Source organism: Perca flavescens, chromosome 21 (assembly GCF_004354835.1).
Source record: "Perca flavescens isolate YP-PL-M2 chromosome 21, PFLA_1.0, whole genome shotgun sequence".
Lineage (NCBI taxonomy): Eukaryota > Metazoa > Chordata > Actinopteri > Perciformes > Percidae > Perca > Perca flavescens.
In genome coordinates, this window is record NC_041351.1 from 27,966,709 (window position 1) to 27,989,175 (window position 22,467).

At 41.6% G+C, this 22,467-nt stretch overlaps 1 protein-coding gene across 1 annotated transcript in view; it reads right to left on the bottom strand.

Annotated features, from left to right (window-relative positions):
* The window catches only part of myo15b (myosin XVB), a 100,704-nt gene that overhangs the window by 46,979 nt on the left and 31,258 nt on the right, over window positions 1-22,467 (bottom strand). Inside the window, exons 24-33 of the mRNA XM_028567064.1 lie at window positions 20,831-20,924; window positions 10,194-10,256; window positions 9,994-10,051; window positions 8,329-8,453; window positions 5,787-5,882; window positions 5,460-5,695; window positions 3,426-3,595; window positions 3,216-3,288; window positions 1,670-1,852; window positions 1,458-1,567 (exon numbers count right to left, since the gene is read on the bottom strand). Of these exons, the coding sequence (XP_028422865.1) occupies window positions 1,458-1,567; window positions 1,670-1,852; window positions 3,216-3,288; window positions 3,426-3,595; window positions 5,460-5,695; window positions 5,787-5,882; window positions 8,329-8,453; window positions 9,994-10,051; window positions 10,194-10,256; window positions 20,831-20,924 (1,208 nt within the window). The remainder of the gene's footprint in view (window positions 1-1,457; window positions 1,568-1,669; window positions 1,853-3,215; window positions 3,289-3,425; window positions 3,596-5,459; window positions 5,696-5,786; window positions 5,883-8,328; window positions 8,454-9,993; window positions 10,052-10,193; window positions 10,257-20,830; window positions 20,925-22,467) is intronic.

The window sequence follows — 22,467 nt, forward strand, 5'->3', positions numbered from 1 at the left end:
GGTTCAGATAATATTGCAGGTCCCAGTTAACAACCCTTGTCATTTGAGTTAATATTTAATGTTGTGGTGCCAAACAAGTTTACTATTAATCGAATGACCACAAACCAAACCAAGTGTCCTTTGAGTGGCTCTGAGGGTCGAGGGCCTCTGGGAGCAGTTGTCGCTTTGCCCAGTTGGTAATCAAGCCTTGAGTTAGGACAATGCAAAGTCACTTGATTACATTTATGCCTGAGTTCTAAATAGTCTCAGTTACATGACCTTGAGCAGAGTCACTTGAAACACAACTGAGTGAAAGTAAATCAAGTGTAACTGATAGACCAAGAGAACAGCTTGTTTTGCTGTATTTGGAGAATGAATGAGGTGAGACTCCTGCTGATAAGAGAAGTCTTTTAGTGGGCGACAGGACTGAGTCATCATTTGCCATTGATGAAAAACGCCTGAGAGATGCCAGGAAGGCAACAGATCTTACGGGGTTCAGTACAGTACGAGGATCAGTACGGTAAAGGGATCAGTACGGGGATCTGTACGGTACAGCAATCAGTAAGGAGTTCAGTACGGGTTTCAGTATGGTACAGGTATCAGTATGGGGATCAGTATGGTACGGGTATCAGTATGGGGATCAGTATGGTACGGGTATCAGTCTGGGGATCAGTATGGTACGGGTATCAGTATGGGGTTCAGTATGGTATGGGTATCAGTATGGGGATCAGTATGGTACGGGTATCAGTCTGGGGATCAGTATGGTACGGGTATCAGTATGGGGATCAGTACGGTAAGGGGATCAGTATGGGGATCAGTATGGTACGGGTATCAGTATCGGGATCAGTATGGTACGGGTATCAGTATGGGGATCAGTACGGTAAGGGGATCAGTACGGGGTTCAGTACGGTACAGGGTTCAGTACGGTGATCAGAATTCTGGGGATCAGTATGGTACGGGTATCAGTATGGGGATCAGTACGGTAAGGGGATCAGTATGGGGATCAGTATGGTACGGGTATCAGTATCGGGATCAGTATGGTACGGGTATCAGTATGGGGATCAGTACGGTAAGGGGATCAGTACAGGGTTCAGTACGGTACAGGGTTCAGTACGGTGATCAGAATGCTTTAAACACCTTTGTACGAAGTGTTATCTGAACACTTTTGTTCTGGGGTGGCTGTGTAGGGTGGTCGCCCCTCAACCACAAGATTGGGGGTACGATCCCGGGCTCCTCCGACCAAATGTCAAAGTGTCCCTGAGCAAGACCCTGAACCCCAAGTTGCTCCCCGGATGCTGTAGGTATAGCTATCCACTGCTTCTACTACATAGGTTAAATGCACTTATTACATTTCATTACATTGTACTGTCAATTCTACGTGACAAATAAAAATAAAGGCAATAGAACAGAATGTCGATACTTTGATGATTGATGATCCAATAATCCTTTTTTGTTAAGCATACCCATTTCGCACCTACCTTCCTGAGGATAATCCCTTCCCCAGGGGTTTCCCTCAAAAGGAGGCAGCCCAGGAGCTTGCATGGGGGGTGCTGGAGGAATGAAGTCATCCAGATCTGTAGCTGGCATCCTAGAAGGAAAGAGAGGCACACACATGCTCATTACATTAGTAAACTCTTTAAAACAATCCTGGATTGGCTCCAAAAAACGAGTCCCTTGTTCAGTGCTGTACCTGTCTCCCTGGCTGCTGAACAGGTAGTCGGAGTTTGTAGAGGAGGGAGTCCCTGGTGGTGGCAGCACTTCAGCTTCAGCGCCACCCAGAAGATCCATGACAAAGTCCGAGCCAGCCAGATCTGACCAGCCATCATCGGTCAGAAGAGACACCGACCAGCCCTGCACCGCCTCTGATACACCTCTATGACACACCAACACACAGCGGAGGGATACTAAACTACCACATGTAGCAGGACAAACCAGGATTTACACTACGTTTTTTTTGTGTGTATGTAATATATGTTTAAAGTACAAAAAACACATTTCACTCCAAATGTAGCTTTATCTCCCACAGACAGCACTTTCTCAACTGTCTAAAAAACGGCTCGTCCACATTCCTGTTTGAAATTCTTCCATTAGTGATGTCACTGATTGAAAATCCCAGCCCAGTTTTTCATATGTGCTGCCTATTGGTGCTGCCTGAGCAAGCACAGCCCGCCCAGCGGCTTATTTGAATTTGGTTGACCAATCACAGCAGAGTGGGCCAGCTGACCTATCAGAGCAGACTGGGCTTTTTGGAAAGGCGGACCAAAAGCTCAGACAGAGTGTTTCAGAGAGAGGAGCTGTAGTAATGGGCGGTATGAGAAACATAATATGTTTTTTGAACATCAAAGCATGTAAACCTATTCTAGTTAACCCCCAAGAGTACAAATATGATGCTGAAAAGGAGTATAATAGGGGCTCTTTAACAAGTAAATGGCGGTAAACACTAGTTTTATCATTACTATTTATTACTATATTTGCTGATATCACAAAGTCTGTCACAATACAATTTCAATTTGATTCAGTTCAGGGGCCCGCAATCGGTGACATCGATTGATGAGACAATTTCTTATGCCCATTTAAGACAATCAGTTATCAACTCCCAAACAGAAACTAAAATATGATTTGATCATTTTTATTGAAGAGCTTTAAGTGAAAAACAAAGTACTCTTTTCAATAAAAAGAAGAGATTTTTAATAAAAAGAATAGATATAAGTGGGAATTTAAAAATAAAGGCGCATCTTAAATGATGATATGTTGCTATTTTTACATTTTATCCGTTCAGTTTCACTTTATTAACCCATCATTATCGTATAATTAAAACACAATTTCAGGTGGTACAATGATCATATGTAGGCGGCGTGAAATGGGGAACCCCAAATAAGCTGCTAAAAGCTTTTCGGAGGGGGCCCATTAACAAAAAACACACAAAAGAGAATATACAGACACTAAAAAACTCAATTCACAATACACACAACACAGACAAATACCCCAAAAATGACTGGGGAGATTGGGGGCCTCTGCGCATCGAGTGTGTGTAGAACATCAATAAACTACCTTGGAATCAGTAGCTTGGGCTTTCAAGTGATTCTTTCCACGTAGCTCGCCACAATACAGTACACAGACTAATACCACAAATAAGGAAACTCAATCGATAGATGATATTGGATCACTTATCATCGAATCAAAAAATACCGATCCAGGTCGATGTATCGTTAAACACACTGCATGTTCAGAAGTACCTGAAATGAAGGAGCCATGAGGCTAGCTGCTCTCCTGTAGTCCAGGACTCCACCTCAGTTGTCAGCTTTTCATCTGAGAAAAAACAAACAACCAAGGGCTTTTTATGGTTATGGTAAAAGCAGATCATTTTTACACTGCAGTTGCCAATAACGCAATTTTTCCATTTACATGGTAAAGTACTGTTTTTCTGAAGAGTCAGTCGGTCTCACCGTTAAAGGTGTGCACGTCCAGCAGCATGGTGCCCTTCCTCTGGTTAGTGGTCCACTCCAGCTGGGTGGGGGGGTAGATGCGGGCAGTGGGAGCCGGGAGCTGCAGAGATGTCAGTAGTTTGTGTTGGCACAGTGAGCGGTACTCCCCCGGCCCGTGGTCAGACACGTACCTGCACAGGGACCATGTTCAGACAGATAGTGGTTTCCAGGCAGCGGACAGTTTCTCCGACAGCTTCGGTATCACACTGCCCGCTAAAAGAAATCTCCTTTGTATTTGTTTTATCTTTATTTTTTGAATATTTGTGATTGTATTCTATCCTATTTATTATTTCTTGTATATTCTGTATGTGTGCTGTGTGTCTGATATTTTGCTGTTGTAGCACTGAAATTTGGGATCAATAAAAGTATATCTATCTATCTATCGTTAAAAAAACTTTTTGACCGTATACTAGGTCAAAACCTAGTAATAATGCATTTTATTTCTATAGCAATTTTCTTAACAAGGTTACAAAGTGCTTTCCAGAAAAACAGCAGATAAAAACTAAGAACAAAACAACCGACAACAATTTAGTAAAATACAAGAAACAGAGATATCAATTTAAATCTGCACTAATCATTTTTTTTTTGCCATTAAAAATAGAACGCGTTTGACAAATAATAACCTTGTAAAGCGGAAAGCTAACATGTGAGTGGTGTCATATTTCTGGCAATCTGTCAAAGTCAAATATTCGCTTGAATGAACTTCAATACATCCAAAACTCTGCTGCCCGCCTCCTCACCCACACCCACTACTGTGACCACATCACCCCCGTCCTCTAGAATCTCCACTGGCCCCCTGTTCCCAAACGCATCCAGTTTCAAGTCACCAGGCAATAACCAGGCTCTTCCACCTATTACCAATAGGCTCACATATTACCCACTGTTAGCTACTGGGTTTATTGTTTCAATTGCTTTGAATATGCTCTTTTCATGTGTTGGTTTTATTGCTTCATCTGTGATGCAGCATCTTATCATACTGCATGAAAGTTATGGGCAGCATCTCCTAACTCTTGTTTGATAGCTCCTTGACTCCTCGGTCCTCGGCTGAACCGGAAGTTGTTCTGTCCCTCCTCGGTGAAGGCCGTCTCAAAGCTCTTAATCCTGTCCCGAGGGGTGAGGAGGGATCATCGAGGAGCTATAGGCGAGGAGCTATAGGCGAGGAGCTATAGGTGGGCATACACGAGAGCAGCCTTCCTGGAAGCCGTGCAGGTAAAGGTGTAGCTAACTCCGCCCAAACAGCTGACAAATTCACGTGACGCTTCAGAGGAAAGAATGTCTCATCTCTCTAAAACACATTTGCTCGTTTCCTCTCTCCTCCCATGATTTCCTTGCGTCTCTCTCGTGCCTCCTCGGTGGGAGGGACTAACAAGGTCTGGCTAGTCCACATAGCATTTGGGGATGGGAGGAAAACATGCTCTGTTTTATTGCCATTTCTTTAAACCAATCACAATCGTCTTGGGCGGTGCTAAGCACCGGAGAAAAGCCCCTATGCCGCTGCAAAATAGGCTCGGAAGGAACTTGTTTTGGTGGAACGTGTTCATTTAAAAGTAGTTTGAGTGGTGCAACAGAAAACTCTGATTGGACAGATAGTCTAGCTAGCAGTCTGGATTTACCCTGCAGAGATCTGAGGAGCAGTTAACCATAGTCCTCACAAATCCACCGGAGGTTAGAACGCCAACACAAAGAAAGCCCAAGGCAACGGATATCCGGTCTAAATGAGTGAAATCCGGCGGATTTTCCGGCAGCAACGGAGCAGTCCCGGTCAAAGATATAGACTAATCCTCCACAAGACCTGTAATTCCCGCCTTTTACTTTATTTCCCAAGATGCATTGGTATCAACAGTAAATACCTGTAATCTGTAACATTCGCAGATAGTGCTGTAATATTATTATTTTCTCCCAGAATGCATTGTCATTTACAGTATGATCCTGTGTGAGATTGTAGCTGTAAATTTACATCACAGGTTTACAGAGTAACCAAAGCGGAGCACCTACTTGAGCAGGGGTTTGTCCAGTGTTGGTGAGGGGGTGAAGGCACTGAGGCAGCAGGCCAGCAGCAGCCAGCCCCTCAGACTGTCCTGCTCCTCCTGCAGGCCCCACATGTGGTAAACCAGCTGGGCCAGGATCTCGTCCCGCAGCGCCGGCCGGCTCTGACCCCTCTCCACGATGAAGTTACCCAGCATCTGCTCCTGCCAGCCGCTGAGGTCCGACTCACCTGTAAACCGCAAGATCTGGGGAGAAACGGATTGTAAATCATTAATGAAAGAAATGAGAATGAAACCAATGTTATGTAATCCACACAATCTAATCACACCCATATACCAGTTTGTAAATCTCCAGGGCAGTCCTGGCGTCTTCAGGCTCCAGAGGGGTGAGGGATCTCTGGAGGGGGTAGCCCTGAGGCTGGCACCATGTATCCTGAGGAGGACACAACATGGGGAAACTCACAAAGAAATAAGAAATACAATCCATCTTCTCTCATCCGTTCAGCTGTGAGTCTGTTGAATGCTTTTGTATGAGCATTGTAAAGGATAATAAACCTTTTAAAGTCATCTTATTGTATTCTATTTCTAATCTAATCTTCAAGTTTTTCTCCATGTTTTAAATCATCCTTTTCTTGAAACAGGCCATAATTCCTAATGATTGTGAGGTTATCTATATTTTTTCTGCGTTGGTTCACAGTACTGACACACATCTCATCCTATTTCCTTTTTTGAATGAATAAATGAATGAATCTTAACATGTCTCCGTATGAAATTGATTTAGGAAATTATGAAATGTAAGTACATTATAGGAATAGAATGGTTCATTGAAAAATGTTCCAATATTAACAAACAAACTAACAACAAAGTCTGCTTTGCTGCTCTGGTAGATTGGCTAACACTAAAGGCACAATTTAATAAGCAATAACACGCTACATTACCTACATTTAAAAATGTGTAAAGTTTCAATGACACAGACAGTAGATTTATACTTCTAAACTTTGAAAATGTGAAAGTTAGCAACTAGCTGGTGAACATAGTGGAGCGTTTAGCAGCTAGCGAGCCCAGGAGTGAGTGGAGACCAGAAACGGCTAAAAGAGAGAGAATATTGGACTTGCATTCATCTGGTGGACACAAACACCTCTCCTAATGAATGGCAATGTTCCTCTGTGTTAACTGGATGTGTAAACAGGCAACTGATCCCAAATTTCAGTGCTACAGCAGCAAATATTTGCCACAATAACTGATATAGCTGGAAAAAAGGAGTCATGTCAGTGTTGAAGTAACTTCCTTTGCTTGTTTTTCAAGAGTGTATGTTTCTCATACAAGTATGAGTCTTCAGAGGCCCGTTTCAGGAAGGAGGTTTAACATTAATTAATTCATTAATCTGAGACTAACCCTGAATTCTGAGTTGATTTACCCTGAGATGGGAAACTCTGAGTTTTGCTGCTGCAAAATAGCAAGAATTGGCATGGGAGAAAATTGCTGCTCAACTCACTGCGTACGTTCCAGCCTAGTTGCAATCCTGCGGGCGAAAAAGTACTACTGATCCCATTCTGAGGCTGCAGCACCATGTCATTAACAGATTTAGAATTTATAACCATTCACCTGCAATCCTGTGTAACTCCTTTTAAATGTCTCTCACTGGTTTGTGTCCAGGGAACACTACAAAAACGTTTAAAAAACGTTTCAGAGCTAGGCACACTTTTCTGATGGCTCTACATACAGTGGCTTTACTAATATGCTCCGCATCACCAATGTTGTAAAGAAAACTGCCGTTTGCAAAGAAAACGTAATGCGTCACAAATAATGTGCTGGGATGTAAGAGCATGTCCACGATGGGTGACGTTAGTGATATGAGGACGGATAAGGTATCTACATAGGCTCTGATGGACTGTGAAGAAAAACCATCCCGCTCAAATAGGTAGGCTAGTATCTGGAAATGAAAATGAATCTATAGTCGGGGCTTCAATATCATCTCCTGACGCATGTTTAACTCCCTGTGAAGTAATACAGTTTCGGGATTGTCGACAAAAGGGAATGCCATGTTCGAGAATAAAACGTTTTATAGTCTGCCTAACACAGTTAATAAACCAACCCTGTTCTTTTATTCATGCAGATAACAAACTGCACTAAAATGTGCCTGATTGAGACTGAATGAATGAATGAATGAGTGCTGGGTCAGCGCCTTAACTCCCACGTGGTGGTCGCGACACCAGTTGCAGTCTTCTTCTGAACAGAGGTGGCGCTAATGAGCAAAGGCTACCGACTTTGCTATTTCTACGGACCAGGAGAAGAAGAAAAAGGTAAGCAACGGCAGAACTGGCAGCAGCATTGCCATCAATGCTTCGATTTGATTGGATGACCTACTTCGTTGGATCAAGCCTTTCATTCACCATAAAAGAACTAATCCTGGCGCGTCAGCGAGATCTACGTCATTTTGACGTCATTTTGACGTCACATTGGCGCGCGAGCTCGGATGCGGCGGCTGTAAAACGGCCTTTAGGTTCACAGACTCTTAATTCCCTCTCTTTCTGAAAGGGGCTGGAGTTACCCCTCTTTCTAACGTTTGATTTATCTCCCTTTCTGAAACGGAAAAGCCAGAGTTTCCCTCATCCCAGGGTTAACAAACTCAGAGTTTTCACTAAACCTGCTTTCTGAAACGGTCCTCAGATCACTCAATAAGTTCAACTTCACAAAACAACAGTAAGCCATATACAGCAAATATCGGAATATAACTCTGAATAGTTCAAACTGACATATTTTTGCAGTGTGTGGGAAACCATCTAAAGTGTGAGGTGGAGCAGGATTTACAGTGTAATAAACCTGGACTGGATTATGAATGAATTATGTGCATAGGTGTGTGGCCCAAACTTGCTCACCTTTAATATGGACTTGGCATAGCGAGAGAATGGGTATCTGTCTACATCCAGAGGCAGGCTGAGCTTGTGTTCTGCCTTCACCTGTGGAGGGGCCACCTCTGTGACCCCTGACGCATGCTGCTGCCCTGGTGGACAGAGACAAGACAACAATCACAAACTGACAAAACACTACGGCAGCAGGAGAGGCCTGGACTACGAAGCAAGATTTGGGGTTACCGAGGTAACTTCAGGTTCAACCCTGGGTTTTGTGTATCACAACGGTGGATCACTTGTTACCAGGTTCAATCGCCGTGGTATCTCATGCTGAACACCTAACCTGGTGGGGAGCAGGTTATGTTGGAGATCAGAGATCAACAGGTGTAAAAGCACCGCCTACTGACCAATCAATACTTGATTGATAATGGCGTCACCGTTCTTAGAAGATCCGGTGGAGCTCAGTGCACGGAGAGAGAGAGAGAGAGAGAGAGAGAGAGATGTGCGCTCATTAAAGTTAAAACATTTAGAGACCGACAACCCCGTTAACATTCCGTGATGGGTATTTTTATGAAAGATATAGATTTTCAGCGGAGGGACTTACGTATAGGCTATTTGTCAGCTTCTTGAGATGTGTTGCCAACGCCACACATCGGTTTGAATTCTGTTTTTATATTTTTTATTTGCTCCCACGGTCGCTTCCACTGCCAGGGTTGCAGCTGAAATAATAGGCTAAAGCAATGGCAGTTTATGGAAAGCACAAGTGTAATTATGGTCAGATCTTGGTCCTGACTGATGGGGAAGTCGTATTGATAAGAGTTGTGATTTATGCATCTACAGCGTCGGCTATTTTTTTTTGTCAGCTTTCCTTCCTGTTTTAGGAAGCAGTGACTGTATTGCGTTTTGCCTCTAAAACCGTGTCTTTGTTCTTCATATTTATGTAGAATTATAGTTTGCTCTTCTTATGTAAAATATGCGGCTCTGGTAGATGTTTGCGATTGGTCGCGCTGTGCAAACACCGCCTCTTTTATGTGAACGCGCGCATCGCTGGATTGGGAAACCCTGATGGTCGGTTGAACTAGTTGATAACCAGCGTCGGGAAACAGCTCATGCGGGACCGCGGTCGTTAGGTTTGGTGAAGCCGGGGAACTGAAATAAATCCAGGGCATGTTGATTTTGCTTCATAGTACAGGCCTCAGGTGTGTTCCACACTGTTCCCTATCACGGAAATAGTGCACTATATGTTTGCCATATTGGAATGGTGTTCGAAATCTCCACGGTTAATTTCATTCACATACCCACAATGCACAGGTACATACAACGCACCCTACATTTTACTCCCGTTCACGATTGAATTAGTCTCGCATTGCCAGACCTTCCTCCATAGTGCTGTGGAGGAAGGCCTGGCTAGTCCACACAGCATTCCTGGATGGGAGGAAAATGCTCTGGTTTATTGGTACTTCTTTAAACCAATCACAATCGTCTTGGGCGGGGCTAAGCGCTGGACAGAGCGGAGAGGTGGAAAATGTGTACATTCCAAAGTTGATTTAGTCGTGCAACAGAAAAGATTGTCAGATTGGACAGATAGTCGAGCTAGGGTTACTTTATAGGGAATAGTGAGTGAATGAGGAAATGGTTTGGAATACGGCTAGAATGGCGTCTGTGCAGACTGTAGGATTATAAGAAGCTGACCTGCTGCACTGCGAAGTCTGGCTGACAGCTCAGCAGGGATCTCCAACAGCCCCACATCCTAAACAGAAAACAACATGAAGCAAACATCACAACATTATATATGGCCACCACAGGAGAAAACAGACGTTTTCCCCCCTCTTGAGGTTGATTTCCAGATGCTCTGTGAAATGTTACAGCAGGATTACATTGTATTCCCTTACCATTCCTGGAGAGACGGACTTAGTCTTTGCCACTGCCTTTACTTTGTTCTTCTCGTGAAATTCCTTAAAATTGACACACACAAATACGCAGCCAGTTAGTCAATTACACTGCCTGTTACACTGTGACCATCATATTACTTTTTTGGATTTAGCGTCCTTCACCTGAGGCTGACTGCTGATTCACTGAGTAATCCTCTTGTTATCTAGGTACATCAAGCACACTCAACACTCCCTCATCTCAGCCTGAGGCGTGTGTTCAATCAGACCTATTCTTGGATACACGTCCTGTTATATACTCCTGGAACACCCACAGTCCTGTTGCCCCGCCTCATTCAACAAGACACGCAGTTCCAAGAGTCCAGAAAGTTGTTGTTAGTTTTTTATCAGGAGGTTTACAGCTTACAGCGAGGCGTCGCCACAAAGCAGCAGGGCAGCGTCACTCACATATGACTTGGATCAAAACCATCCCATGCATCTCTGTCCTCCCAAGTATTTACAGTATTTCTACATTTGTAATATATTCCATGGTCAGTACTTTATTCTGCTGTTGATCTTCCAGAATACAGCTATCAGACAAATGCCTATTCTTGTGAAGTATGCAGTTCAGATTAAAAATGGGTGTGCACTGTGTCCTGTGATAAAGTCCAGGAATGTTGGACCGGGATACATGATAAACTATGTCGGACTGCAGGGACCCAGGTTCCATTCAGCCCGAGATGATTTGTTCTGGGAGATGGGTCAATCCTAAGAGGGATGGATCAGCACATAAGAAGCTGGGTCCAGACTAGTTTAATGATAGCCAGACAGATTCTTTTAAGAGGATGGAAGAATGAAGGGGTGTTGTCAATCCAGGAGTGGGCTTGTTAGAGGGCTAGGGTGGGGGCGTTTAATATAAACGGTTTGCCAGACTGAATGTTTACAGTAGAAGTATTTATGCTTTCTGGAGGGCTTTTAAAAAGCCACGTACTGTGTATTATTTTATTATATTTTCTTGACTATTATAGTAGGTATAATAGTATAGAGTATAATATAGGGGGGATATGTTCATGTTGTAAATTTGATTTGTATTTTGTTTGAAGAAGAAAAAATATAACAACTGATAATCACAATAAAACATTTGAATCAACTCGGATAACTCAAGAGAATGGGTCTCTACCAACACAGGCAGCCCAACCCTGCTCTGCCTCCATGGGAGGATTAAAGGCTGACCCTCCCAAACCAAACAAGTGTGTCACAAAAGAATAACTGATTAAAACGCACCCTCAGGCTCACTGGCATCGTTTCTTAATAATTTCCGAGTATGTTTACTGTAGAAACTATGTCATTTGGTACTAACTTTAAGGAAAATAGAAACAATGTTTGGAATCAGTGCACATAGTAAATATCCCACTCATTCATTTGAGAAGTGCCATGCTGGCCGTGGCTCTATGCCAAGCGGTTAAACCATGGACCACCGAGAATAACGTCTCTGTCAGAAGGGAAACCTAACAACTGAGTATCAAAGTGCAATAAAGGACAATCAAATTTCACAGTATTAAAACTCGCCCACAACAACAACAAAATACCACTCCGACAACAACAACCACAACATGAAGACAAGACCACAACAACACTACAATTTTAACAACATTAAAATTAGGGATAGGCCGATTATCGGCCTGTTTTTTGGCAGTATCTGTATCAGTGTTTGATTTGCCTGATAACCGATAAAGTTAACTAATTAAAAAGTGTTCTACTTTGGCTCAGCTACAGCTCTGTGTGTCCCTCTGGTTTCATATCAGTTATCGGTTTCATTAACTACTAATAATCGGTATCGGCGTTGAAAAACCAGTATCGGTCATTGTCTAATTAAAACACAATAACAATAATACAGTTTAAACAAAATTAAAACACCACAACAATAGTACCAACAATAAGATCACAACATGAAGACACCACTACAACGTTAAGATTAGTTTGGTTTAACACAGGCCTATGTTTTGTATTTCTTTTCAATCTCTTTTGTTTCCTAAGTATTGACTTCAGGTATAAAAGGGTTTGTTTTAGGAAGGTATCTGAGGACGGATTTCTTCCCTTAGTATGTTTAAGATGACAGAGTTAAACCAGGCTATGTCAATACTCATTTGGCAAAACATACTCATATACGCAAATTTATGTTAACTGCTGCACCACGCCACCAGACGTGTTATTGATATGTTATCCACACTTCACTTATGGTTGAATTGTAAACACAAATCTGTTTTGGTCAAACAGGCTAAAGTCATGGTACTTATTCCATTTAATGAAGAGGATTATATTATCATTGATTACGTTTACATGCACACCAATATTCCACTATTATTCCGAATATGACAATATTCCGAATTTGATACAGGTCATGTAAACAGCATATTCCAGTTGGATATCCCTAATAAGGCCTTTTTCTGAATATAGCATTTTCCGAATAAGACACGTGGGATATTCTGATATTATTCAGGTTTTAGAGGCATTCTTTGGACATGTTTACAGCGCATTCGGAATATGAGTCTCAGTCAGGATTTTTACTGCAGTTTGTGCCTGTTTACGGCTTACGGTCAGCTCTGTGCGTTGCTATGGTTACTGTACACAAACCAACCAGCCAACAGTTTGCAGGGCTGCAGACCCGATAAGAAGGAGAAACACAGCTACTTTTAAACATGATCAAAGACTTGGATATCAACAGGTTTTTGGATATGTTCACACATCGCTACGATGACCTTTTCAAGAAGCTGGTTGAAGGAATGAAAGAGGGACGCTGTGTTCACACAGTTCAACAAGTCCTCCACCACTGGAAAACTTTGTTAAAAACAGATTTGGCACAGCTACATGTAAACAGGAATACTAGTGGAATATTCACTTTCATTAGCGATATAAACAGCTTAGTCGGAATATCGTCTTTTTCGGAATAAGGGCAAAAACCAGAAAATTATGTGCATGTAAACGTAGTCAATGTGTGTTATTCATCTGTCAATTTATCTGACTTTTCAGAAACATGCACTGGTCAAATTGCCTGACATGTTATACGTTTACATTCTTCTTTTTATGTGGGCCCAGTATCAGATGTTATAAGGTCATATTTATTGGGATTTAAATGAGCCTTGTATCAACACTATTGTCTAGATTAGATTTGTTAAAAAAAGTAATCCTGTAATGGTTTTTATTTAAACTATGAAAGGGAAAACCAACATTTACAAGGGGTCTAAATACTTTTGTTGGTGGGCCGGACTTATTTCACAGGCCGCTTTTTGCCACAGCTCTAGTGATCGCAGGGCCCATCGTTGGTCAGTCGGTCCACCACTTTGGTCCAGACTGAAATATACATATACTGTAATTATTGGATAGGCTGCTATAAAATGATAGCAATATGTCATATATGTACACAGACAGTCATGGTCTCCAGAGGATGAATCTCGATGACATTAATGATCGCCTGATGAGCGCCCAGAGCAGCATCAAAGGTTTCACTTAACCACAGGAATATCGTGAGACATTTGGATTGACGTACCATTCGGTACAGACAATCATCAGTCCTTATGTATACCTGGACTTTTCATATTGGCCACTAGCAGATTAAAATCTTTGGTCCATAGTGAACCATGCAGCAGTGGATTGTATACATTTACTCAAGTACTTAAAGTCCCACTCCAGACACATTTTAAAGTATGTGAAGTTACGATCAATATTTTGTTTAACATGGTTTACTCACATAAAGAGTAAAATAAAAGTCTGAAAAGTGGCTAGAAGCACATCTACCCTTTCTCCCTCATTGAGAAATTCTGGAACTGGCCTCGTCCCGCCCCGCCCATCGTGCTCATGCGTGGTTGTAATCTCGTTCAGTGACTACATTCTAGCATCTACCTTAGGTTGACCGGTAAAAGAGCAGCGCGCTGCTAGGTGATTAGAAACATCGGAGATTGAGCCATGGCTTCATGGGTTCAGACAGGAGGCAGCGGGATGGCCGTGTTTTCACTCCACTACATATCACAGCTTTAGTGGCTAGTTACTTTGTATACAGTATCATTTTACACAAAGATTAACTTAATATTTACTTTTATTTTACCATAAAATATGGTACATTGATTGCTATAGAACAAAACTGTACATTAGGTGTTTCAGATGACTAAGAACTGGACCAAATTGCTGCCGCAGGACAACCCACTAGGTCAGATAGACGTTGCCCCTGTACTTAGGTCACTTCACTGGCTCCCTGTCGCATACGGGATTCAGTTCAAAATCCTCACTCTTATGTACAGAGCATTGCACAGCCAGGCATCTACATACTGTACGTGGCTGAACTACTTCACCCATATTCCTCAGCTCGCTCTCTTAGGTCTAATGTGTCAAATGTACTGTCTATCCCACGCACCCGGTGATCGATTTTTTGCTCTGCATTCACCCTCACAGCCTGCTGTTTCTGTGGAATCTTTAAAAATCAAATAATGACCTACCTTTTTAGACAGGCATTTTTTTGACCTGTCTGCACTTTGTAATTTTAATTGTGTATTATGTTTTAATATCATCTTGTATGTTTTTATGTGAAGCACTTTGTCATTTCTTTCTGTGAAAAGCGCTCTATAAACACATTTTACTTACTTACTTACAAATACAGCATCAGTAATAATTTACTCTGCATATTGAGTACTATTAATTTTGATACTTCTTTCTTTTTGATACCTTTATTTAAGTACACTTATGAATGCATTACTTTTACATTGTGGTATTGTTTCTTTTACTTAAGAATTTGAGTAATTTTCCCACTACTGGAACCAGATGTGATAAAAACAGACAAACCCATTCACATCTACAGGCAGTTTAGAGTTTGTGGTTCAACCTAACTTCACTGTCTTTAGACTGTTGGTGAAAACAGAACATCCAGAAACCCACTTAGACAATGAGAAGAACATGCAAACCCATAAAGCCTCTTCCTGTGAGTCTACTGTGCCACTCCAGAATGAAATATATTAGATAGATTTCTTTGAATTTCATGGTACCAAGAGGATTAATCCAATGACCACTAACTTTTCATCTGATATGACTAATGAATGACATAAATCTTTCAAGGATTCTCCAGAGATTTTAGTATTGGACAAAATAGTTGTGGGACTCATAAAGAATGCCTACACTAAAGGATTTTGAAAAGACTTTAAAAAAGACTAAAGTCTGACACCATCTCACATCTAAAGACAACCATCTCACATCTAGTTTTTTAGTTTGGTCAATTTATTGAACATTTTAAATAGCAAATAGAACTTATAAGCAAGAAACAGAAAGACACATTAGATCATCAGCAACATATAAGCAACAAATAAGCAACAATCAAATGATTTTGTTCATGTTCAAAACGGGTAGAAAGAAGTAAAGAACTTCTCTAGTCCTACCCCCTCTTAATTTTCATTGTTCATAATATAAATTCAAATTCGCATCCATAAGTGTCAATGTTTGACTCAGTCGGCTTCAACAGATCAGCTGTTATAGTCAAAAATAATATAATGTGGATGGATGAGCCGAGAAGCCAAGCAGTCCACATAAAGGAAATCACCGGTCCAGCTCATAGACATTCAATATTTTGTTTCTGAATAGTTTTTTGAAGTTTGGATAAATTAAATTAAATTAAACATCTAAAGACAACCATCTCACATCTAAAGACAACCTGTCATAGTGTCACAGAGTTTTTAGTCACAGACTAGAAGATTTTGCAAAGACTGGGGATCTTGCAGGGTCACAATTAGCAAGACTACTATTTGACTTCACTACAAAGACTTAAAGTGCTGATATTATGCTTTTTGGCTTTTTCCCTTTCCTTTATTGTGTTATATATCTTTTTTTGTGCATGTTATAGGTTTACAGAGTGAAAAAGCCCAAAGTCCCCCCCAAAGGGACTTACCATCTCCAACAGAAAACACTGTTCACAAACTGCTCCAAACAGCTCTATTGTAGTCCAGCCTTTACTTCAGAGACAAACATGGTCACTTTGGAACACATGTTATAATGCTCACCTAGCTGCTAGCGTGGCACACCCTCATACTCTGCTTCTGACTGGCTAGTAGTCCTTACCTAGGTACTGTCAGGGCACACCCTCATACTCTGCTTCTGACTGGCTAGTAGTCCTTACCTAGGTACTGTCAGGGCTCGCCCTCATACTCTGCTTCTGACTGGCTAGTAGGGCTGGGCGATATATCGATATTAAAAATATATCGATATATTTTTAAATGAGATATGGAATTAGACCATATATACATAGATGTCGCCTTGAGGTTCTAAACATACGTCAAAACCGCCGCCATCTTGGAACAGGGGTGCGAAGCATTCAGATCAACGCTAAAGATGCCGGACTTTTGTACTGCTTAATTATGTTCGATAGAGGAAATGAAAAGAACAAACAGCAATGAATAACATTTAACAGGTGACAATGTGTTTTATGATTATGTATGCCGCCTTCGACCAGCAACCTGAGCTCCGGCGGCAGCGGGAGGCGGAGAGCTCCGTGGCCGGCCGCAGCGTCTCTTCCCGGAAAACACAGCTTTGCCTCGCTGCTGCGCCGGGTCCCCGCTGATCCAAATCGGACCAGCCAAAGACAGAGTGGTGATCGGTAGGATCTTACACGTAGTCCAGGACGACCTGTATGTCGATATCGGCGGAAAGTTCCACTAAGTTTGCGGCGGCAGGCGGACGGAGAGAAGCTACAGCGGGGCAGCAGAGACCGTCTGCAGCTGCAGGATCTGGAGCTCAGTGCCCGTAAAAATGACATGTAACGCATAAATACATACAGAAATAAATAGTGGAGGAATGAGCCTGGACATTTCAGTCTGTTTTAAACTTCACCTTGAAGCAGAAACTCTTAGTTCAGAAGGGTGAAGTTTCCGTTTGGACTCAGATCTGTGAACCGATCATAATAAATATTCTTTGTATTAACACATTAATTAGTTTCTTTGTTTTGTAGTCGATAGTTCATCTTTTAGTTTACTTAAGTGGAAGCAGTATCAAGTGGAAGAATGGGACTATAAACCTAGGCTTACAGGCATGAGGCATTACATTTTGAACAAAGTAGATTATATTAATATCAAAAGCTTAATTGACCTTTGGAACGAATCACAAATATGGAGCTTTGATTTCAAAAAAGGTACTCCTGTTATACAGTATTTAGGTTTACATTTTATTGTTATTTGAACAGCTGAGCATTTAATCATGAACCAGGTGAAGAAACCGGTTTATTATTTATTTGATTTTGCAACTGTCTCTATGAAACTACTTGTGACATGTCATATTTGATTTTGGCTTTGACTGAACATTTGCTCTCACTTTGCGGAAAAAAATATCGGGATATATATCGTATATCGATATTCAGCAAAAATATATCGGGATATGACTTTTGGTCCATATCGCCCAGCCCTACTGGCTAGTAGTCCTTACCTAGGTACTGTCAGGGCACACCCTCATACTCTGCTTCTGACTGGCTAGTAGTCCTTACCTAGGTACTGTCAGGGCACACCCTCATACTCTGCTTCTGACTGGCTAGTAGTCCTTATCTAGGTACTGTCAGGGCATGCCTTCATACTCTGCTTCTGACCATGTAAACCTATTCTAATATAACCTCTAAATACAATTATGAACCTGAAAATGAGCATAATATGAGCACTTTAAAACTTATGATATCATGATATCAAACATGAAGGACATCAAAACAGGAAAAGGGACTAACTAAGGACAGCTCGGACTGAGCTTTATAACCACCTTACAACAAACGATTGAGACAACGGGAGCGCGCCCCAACTCTAGCAAGACTCTCAGGATTTCATTCCCATATTGGAAATGTGTCCGTGACACTGGAATCGCTTGAAAAGTTGTTTGGTGTCAAAATCATGTTCAAAATCATAGCAGCGGAGGCCGACATATACTGACTTTTAAGCCCCAAAAACCCTAGACAACATTTCCCATAATGCAACTCTATACCTTCTTATGTTAGACCCTCTCTGCCTGATAAAAGACAACATCTTTCAAACTCCACATGCAGAGTTTATAACATAGGCTATCTGATAAAATATTGTACTCGCCAAGCCTAAGATGAGATAACACTGATATCATCACTATGATGTCATCGGGGTTGTTTTCTCAGCTCCTCCAGAGCTCTTTAATGCCCTTTAGAGATCCATTTAAAGTCCATATTTATGTATTATTGCTTTTCATATTCATACATGATCCACACAGAAAAACTAATTTGACCTGCAGTGCACTGACTAACTCTCTGGATTACACTGGCAATTCATTTCAAAAATTAAACTGTACCAAGAGAACAGTGACTTCATTTCCAGTAATTAATGCACCACGCAATTACACAATAATATAGGAAGCTTCCTAAGAAATTACACACAACATACAGATCCTGTGTGCTACCTATAGGACTTTAAAGCTAAAAATAAAAAAAATAGGAGTGTACATTCGTAGACCTTGAATGGAATTTAACTAAATGTTAATTCAGGTCATAGACGAGAAGTGAGAATGAATCAGTTCTGCTAACAAATATGTCATTAGTCAAACTGCATCATTTATATTACATCAGAGGTAGATGACACTGACTACCTGATGTCACATTTAGGCCAAAATGTATCTGTCAAACTCCAAATATTGTTGTTTAGTTACTTACACTAACTATTCTAAGGTACAGCTCATGACTATTACCATTACTGTTACTATTCTAACCCGAAGAGCTGACATAGGCCTGTTAGCCTGACAGCTCTACTGTTCATAGTCCAAGCCTCATAAAACAATAACACCACATAGAAGATGGCACTGGGATACAACGGAAGAAAAAGGACTAACAAAAAGAACGCAATTGCCAGTTTAGTTGACAGCCGAGGCGAGAAAAGAAAAAAGAAATGACACAAAGGAAGCAGCAGCTGGAAGAAGTGTCCCCAGACTGTTTTGAAACCTGAAACGGACTATTACAATCCATAGTTTCCACTGTATTCATGGTGCAAACTAGTTCCCCAGCAGAATAAACTAAAAGGGCTGAAGACATTTTCTGCATCTGATCTGATACAGAGGGTAAAAGGAAAAGGCAGCCTACCTGTTAGAGCTGTGGAGCTGGAAGTTAGATAGACAGGTTTCAGAAGGCGGAAGGAGAGATGCAGTGCTGCTTCAAATTTCACTGAGAGGGGTTGAAGTCCAAGACCGGAGTGTGGCTGAGGGTGTGTGGGTGTGTGCGTGCGTGCGTGCGTGCGTGACATGATTAATGCAAGATAAGGCAGCTATATATGGGATGAAATCTTATAAGGGAAACTGTTGCCAATAGTAAAATATGTACAAGAATGAACACACCCAGCGGATTATGCGCACAGCAATCACACATTTACCTCTTTAGCTTTCATTTTTCACTTGGGTTTTTGTTTTTAAACAATCCAATGCCTTCAGAAGAAAATTTGGTTACACTTTACTTAAAGGTATCTACATAAGAGTGACATGACACTGTCATGAACGTGTCATAAACATTATAAACAAGTCATAAACGTTTATGACGCTTCTTTTAGTAAGTGTCATTCGGTTATTCTCATGACAAGTTACGGTTCGGGTTAGGTTAGGGTTAAAACACAACGCCCGGGATGGGCGCTGCGAGGGGCACGGGCACAAGGGGACCACTGGTAGGGTTTGGGTTCAGGTGTCATGACTGTGTCATGACAGTGTCATGTGCTCATGACACCATGCCGGTCGTTGTGTTTTAACCCTAACCTAACCCGAAATGTAACTTGTCATGAGAAAAACCGAATTACACTTACTAAAAGAAGTGTTATGTCATAAACGTTTATGACATTAGCATGTTTGTAACCACCTAATAGGTAGTAAGCCCAACATTGACTCAACTTTTAGTTCTGGTTTAGTCTTTGCCAATTCCTGAGCTAAATATCTGTCTGTTTAGCTGCTAAATGCTCCACTCAGTTCACCAGCTAGTCTCTAACTGTGTCTGTCTGCTGTTGGCTGCTGAGCAGGTAGAGTACAGGTTTATTGGAGCAGCATCAAAGATTGATTAATTTGCGACCCATAAACCAAACAAAACCAAACCAAAGGCCTGAAAGAAGCCAAAGGTCTCCGTAGAGCTGAGGGGAACTGCAGAGTTGAAGATAATTCTATGTGGGTGTGTCAATATGAGCGACACCTCTCACATTATTGTCATTTGATCCATTTGTATATGTGAAAAAAACCTTGATAAGTGCCGCTTTAAATATCATATTTTAAATGTTTTGAGTTCTACAAATGAAATTCCAGTCACGTACATTGTATTGAGTTGGTCAATACTAGAGGTAACAAGACAAATTGGCAACATAATTGGGAATTATTTATACAGACCATTGCCACAACAATACAGGCAACACTGTATTGGTGGATCATTTGAGAGGAAATGAAAAAGAAAGGAGATCCTAGTAGAAAAAAAATGACACTTTGACCCCAAACATGGATGTGAGGGCGTTATCGCTGAGTATTGATACATATTTCCTATTACAAGTCATGCTGTAGTGTTAAGCTGCTGGTATTGTGTAATGGTGCAAAGATTTATAGCACAATAAAGTCGACAAACATGAGGTTGCCAAGCAAACCCAACCAACTGTCTTTATCTCTCTCATATCTACCTTCCTCCAATGACGTCTCTTGATGGTGTCCCTGGTTATCATCATCACCGCCCAGAACTGTGTGAAGGACTGCCTCAGACGCTTGTACTGCTTCCTAGAAAAAGAGACGGGGAAGCAACACACAAACACATCTTACTCTTACTTAGTGCTTCACGTTAGTGTATCACTCTCTGACTCTCTGGCCTGACCTCAGTCACAGCTACTCACCATCAGAAACACCAGTGAAATACACTTTGCTTCATGGGAAAAAACACCAAGAGCAGATTTTACCTTTAGGCAAAGGTAAGCAAACTGCCTGGTGGCCTGGTGCATCACAATTCTCTCTAGAATGATTTGATGCTCGATGCAGAAAAGTTAATAATTGGAATTTTTAAAATGTAATTAGTTTGCCTGCTGCAAAATTCTGTTCACCTGCTGCAGAGCGCTACAGAAAACTTTCCTTTCTGCCTGCCGGTTCTCTGCTATACACACATGAACACCAAACACATGTGCAAGTTGTTTAAGTGGTGACAAAATGGCTGCAATGGCGAGCAACAAACCTATACAACCTGCACCGGCTACTTTAAAAGCTGCCGTATGGCAGCATTTTGGGTTCTATGAGGTCGAGGGGAAGCTGGACAAGACCTGTGTAAGGTGTGTGGAACTCAAATCAAATACTTTGGAAATACAACAAATCTGCGAAACCACATTTCTCAATACCACTCAGAGTTGGAAGAAAAGCGACCCGTTACCGTAACCGCACATTCCATCAACGATGACTGGCAGCTAGTGTCACTTGTGCTCCAAACAAGAGCAATGTACGAGAGTCATACGGGCACAAATGTGGCCGCCTTGTTGAAGAGGGTAGCAGATGAATGGCATCTGAATGACAACGACTTAGTTTTAGTCAGACAATGCTTCTAATATGGTCGTTGCTGCCCAACATGGAGGATTTATGCATTTGAGTCTTCTTCCAAGAGGAACTTCATGGTGATAATAGGCACATGCTGAGCAAGACCTCACTGTTTGAATGTCCTACATGCTCACATTGTGGTGCCTATGTATGAATAGAATAGAATAGAATATACTTTATTGTCCCCTAGGGGAAATTTGTCATGGACTCAAAAGTGAGTAGTGCATAGTAGTAGCTGCCATTACAGACAATAGATACACGTAAAAATACAAATAACAGCTAAAAACATACACATAGGCTACATACACAAAAAAATAAAAAATGCAGAACACCGGGTTATTGCAGACTTCTCAGGCCTATTACAAATCGTACAATCTATTTAAAATTTTGATGGAGACTGGTACGAAGGAGTGTTTAAAACAGTTCAATTTAGTTTTAGGGATTCTGTACCTTCTACCAGAAGGCAGGAGCTCGTATTCCGTTTGAAGGATGTGGGACGGGTCCCACAATACTCTCCGTGCCTGCCTAAGTACAGACTGCTCATAGATGGACTGAAGGGAGAGCTCATCAGTCCTCCCCATCACCTTTATAGCAGTCTGTACCAGGCCCTGCAACTTTGATCTGGACTGTGTGGAGAGATTGCCGAACCACGCCGTCATCCCATACCTGATAACACTCTCTATCACTGCCTGATAAAATAAAAACATGATGTTCTGGCTGGCACCAAACACCCTTAGTCTGCGTA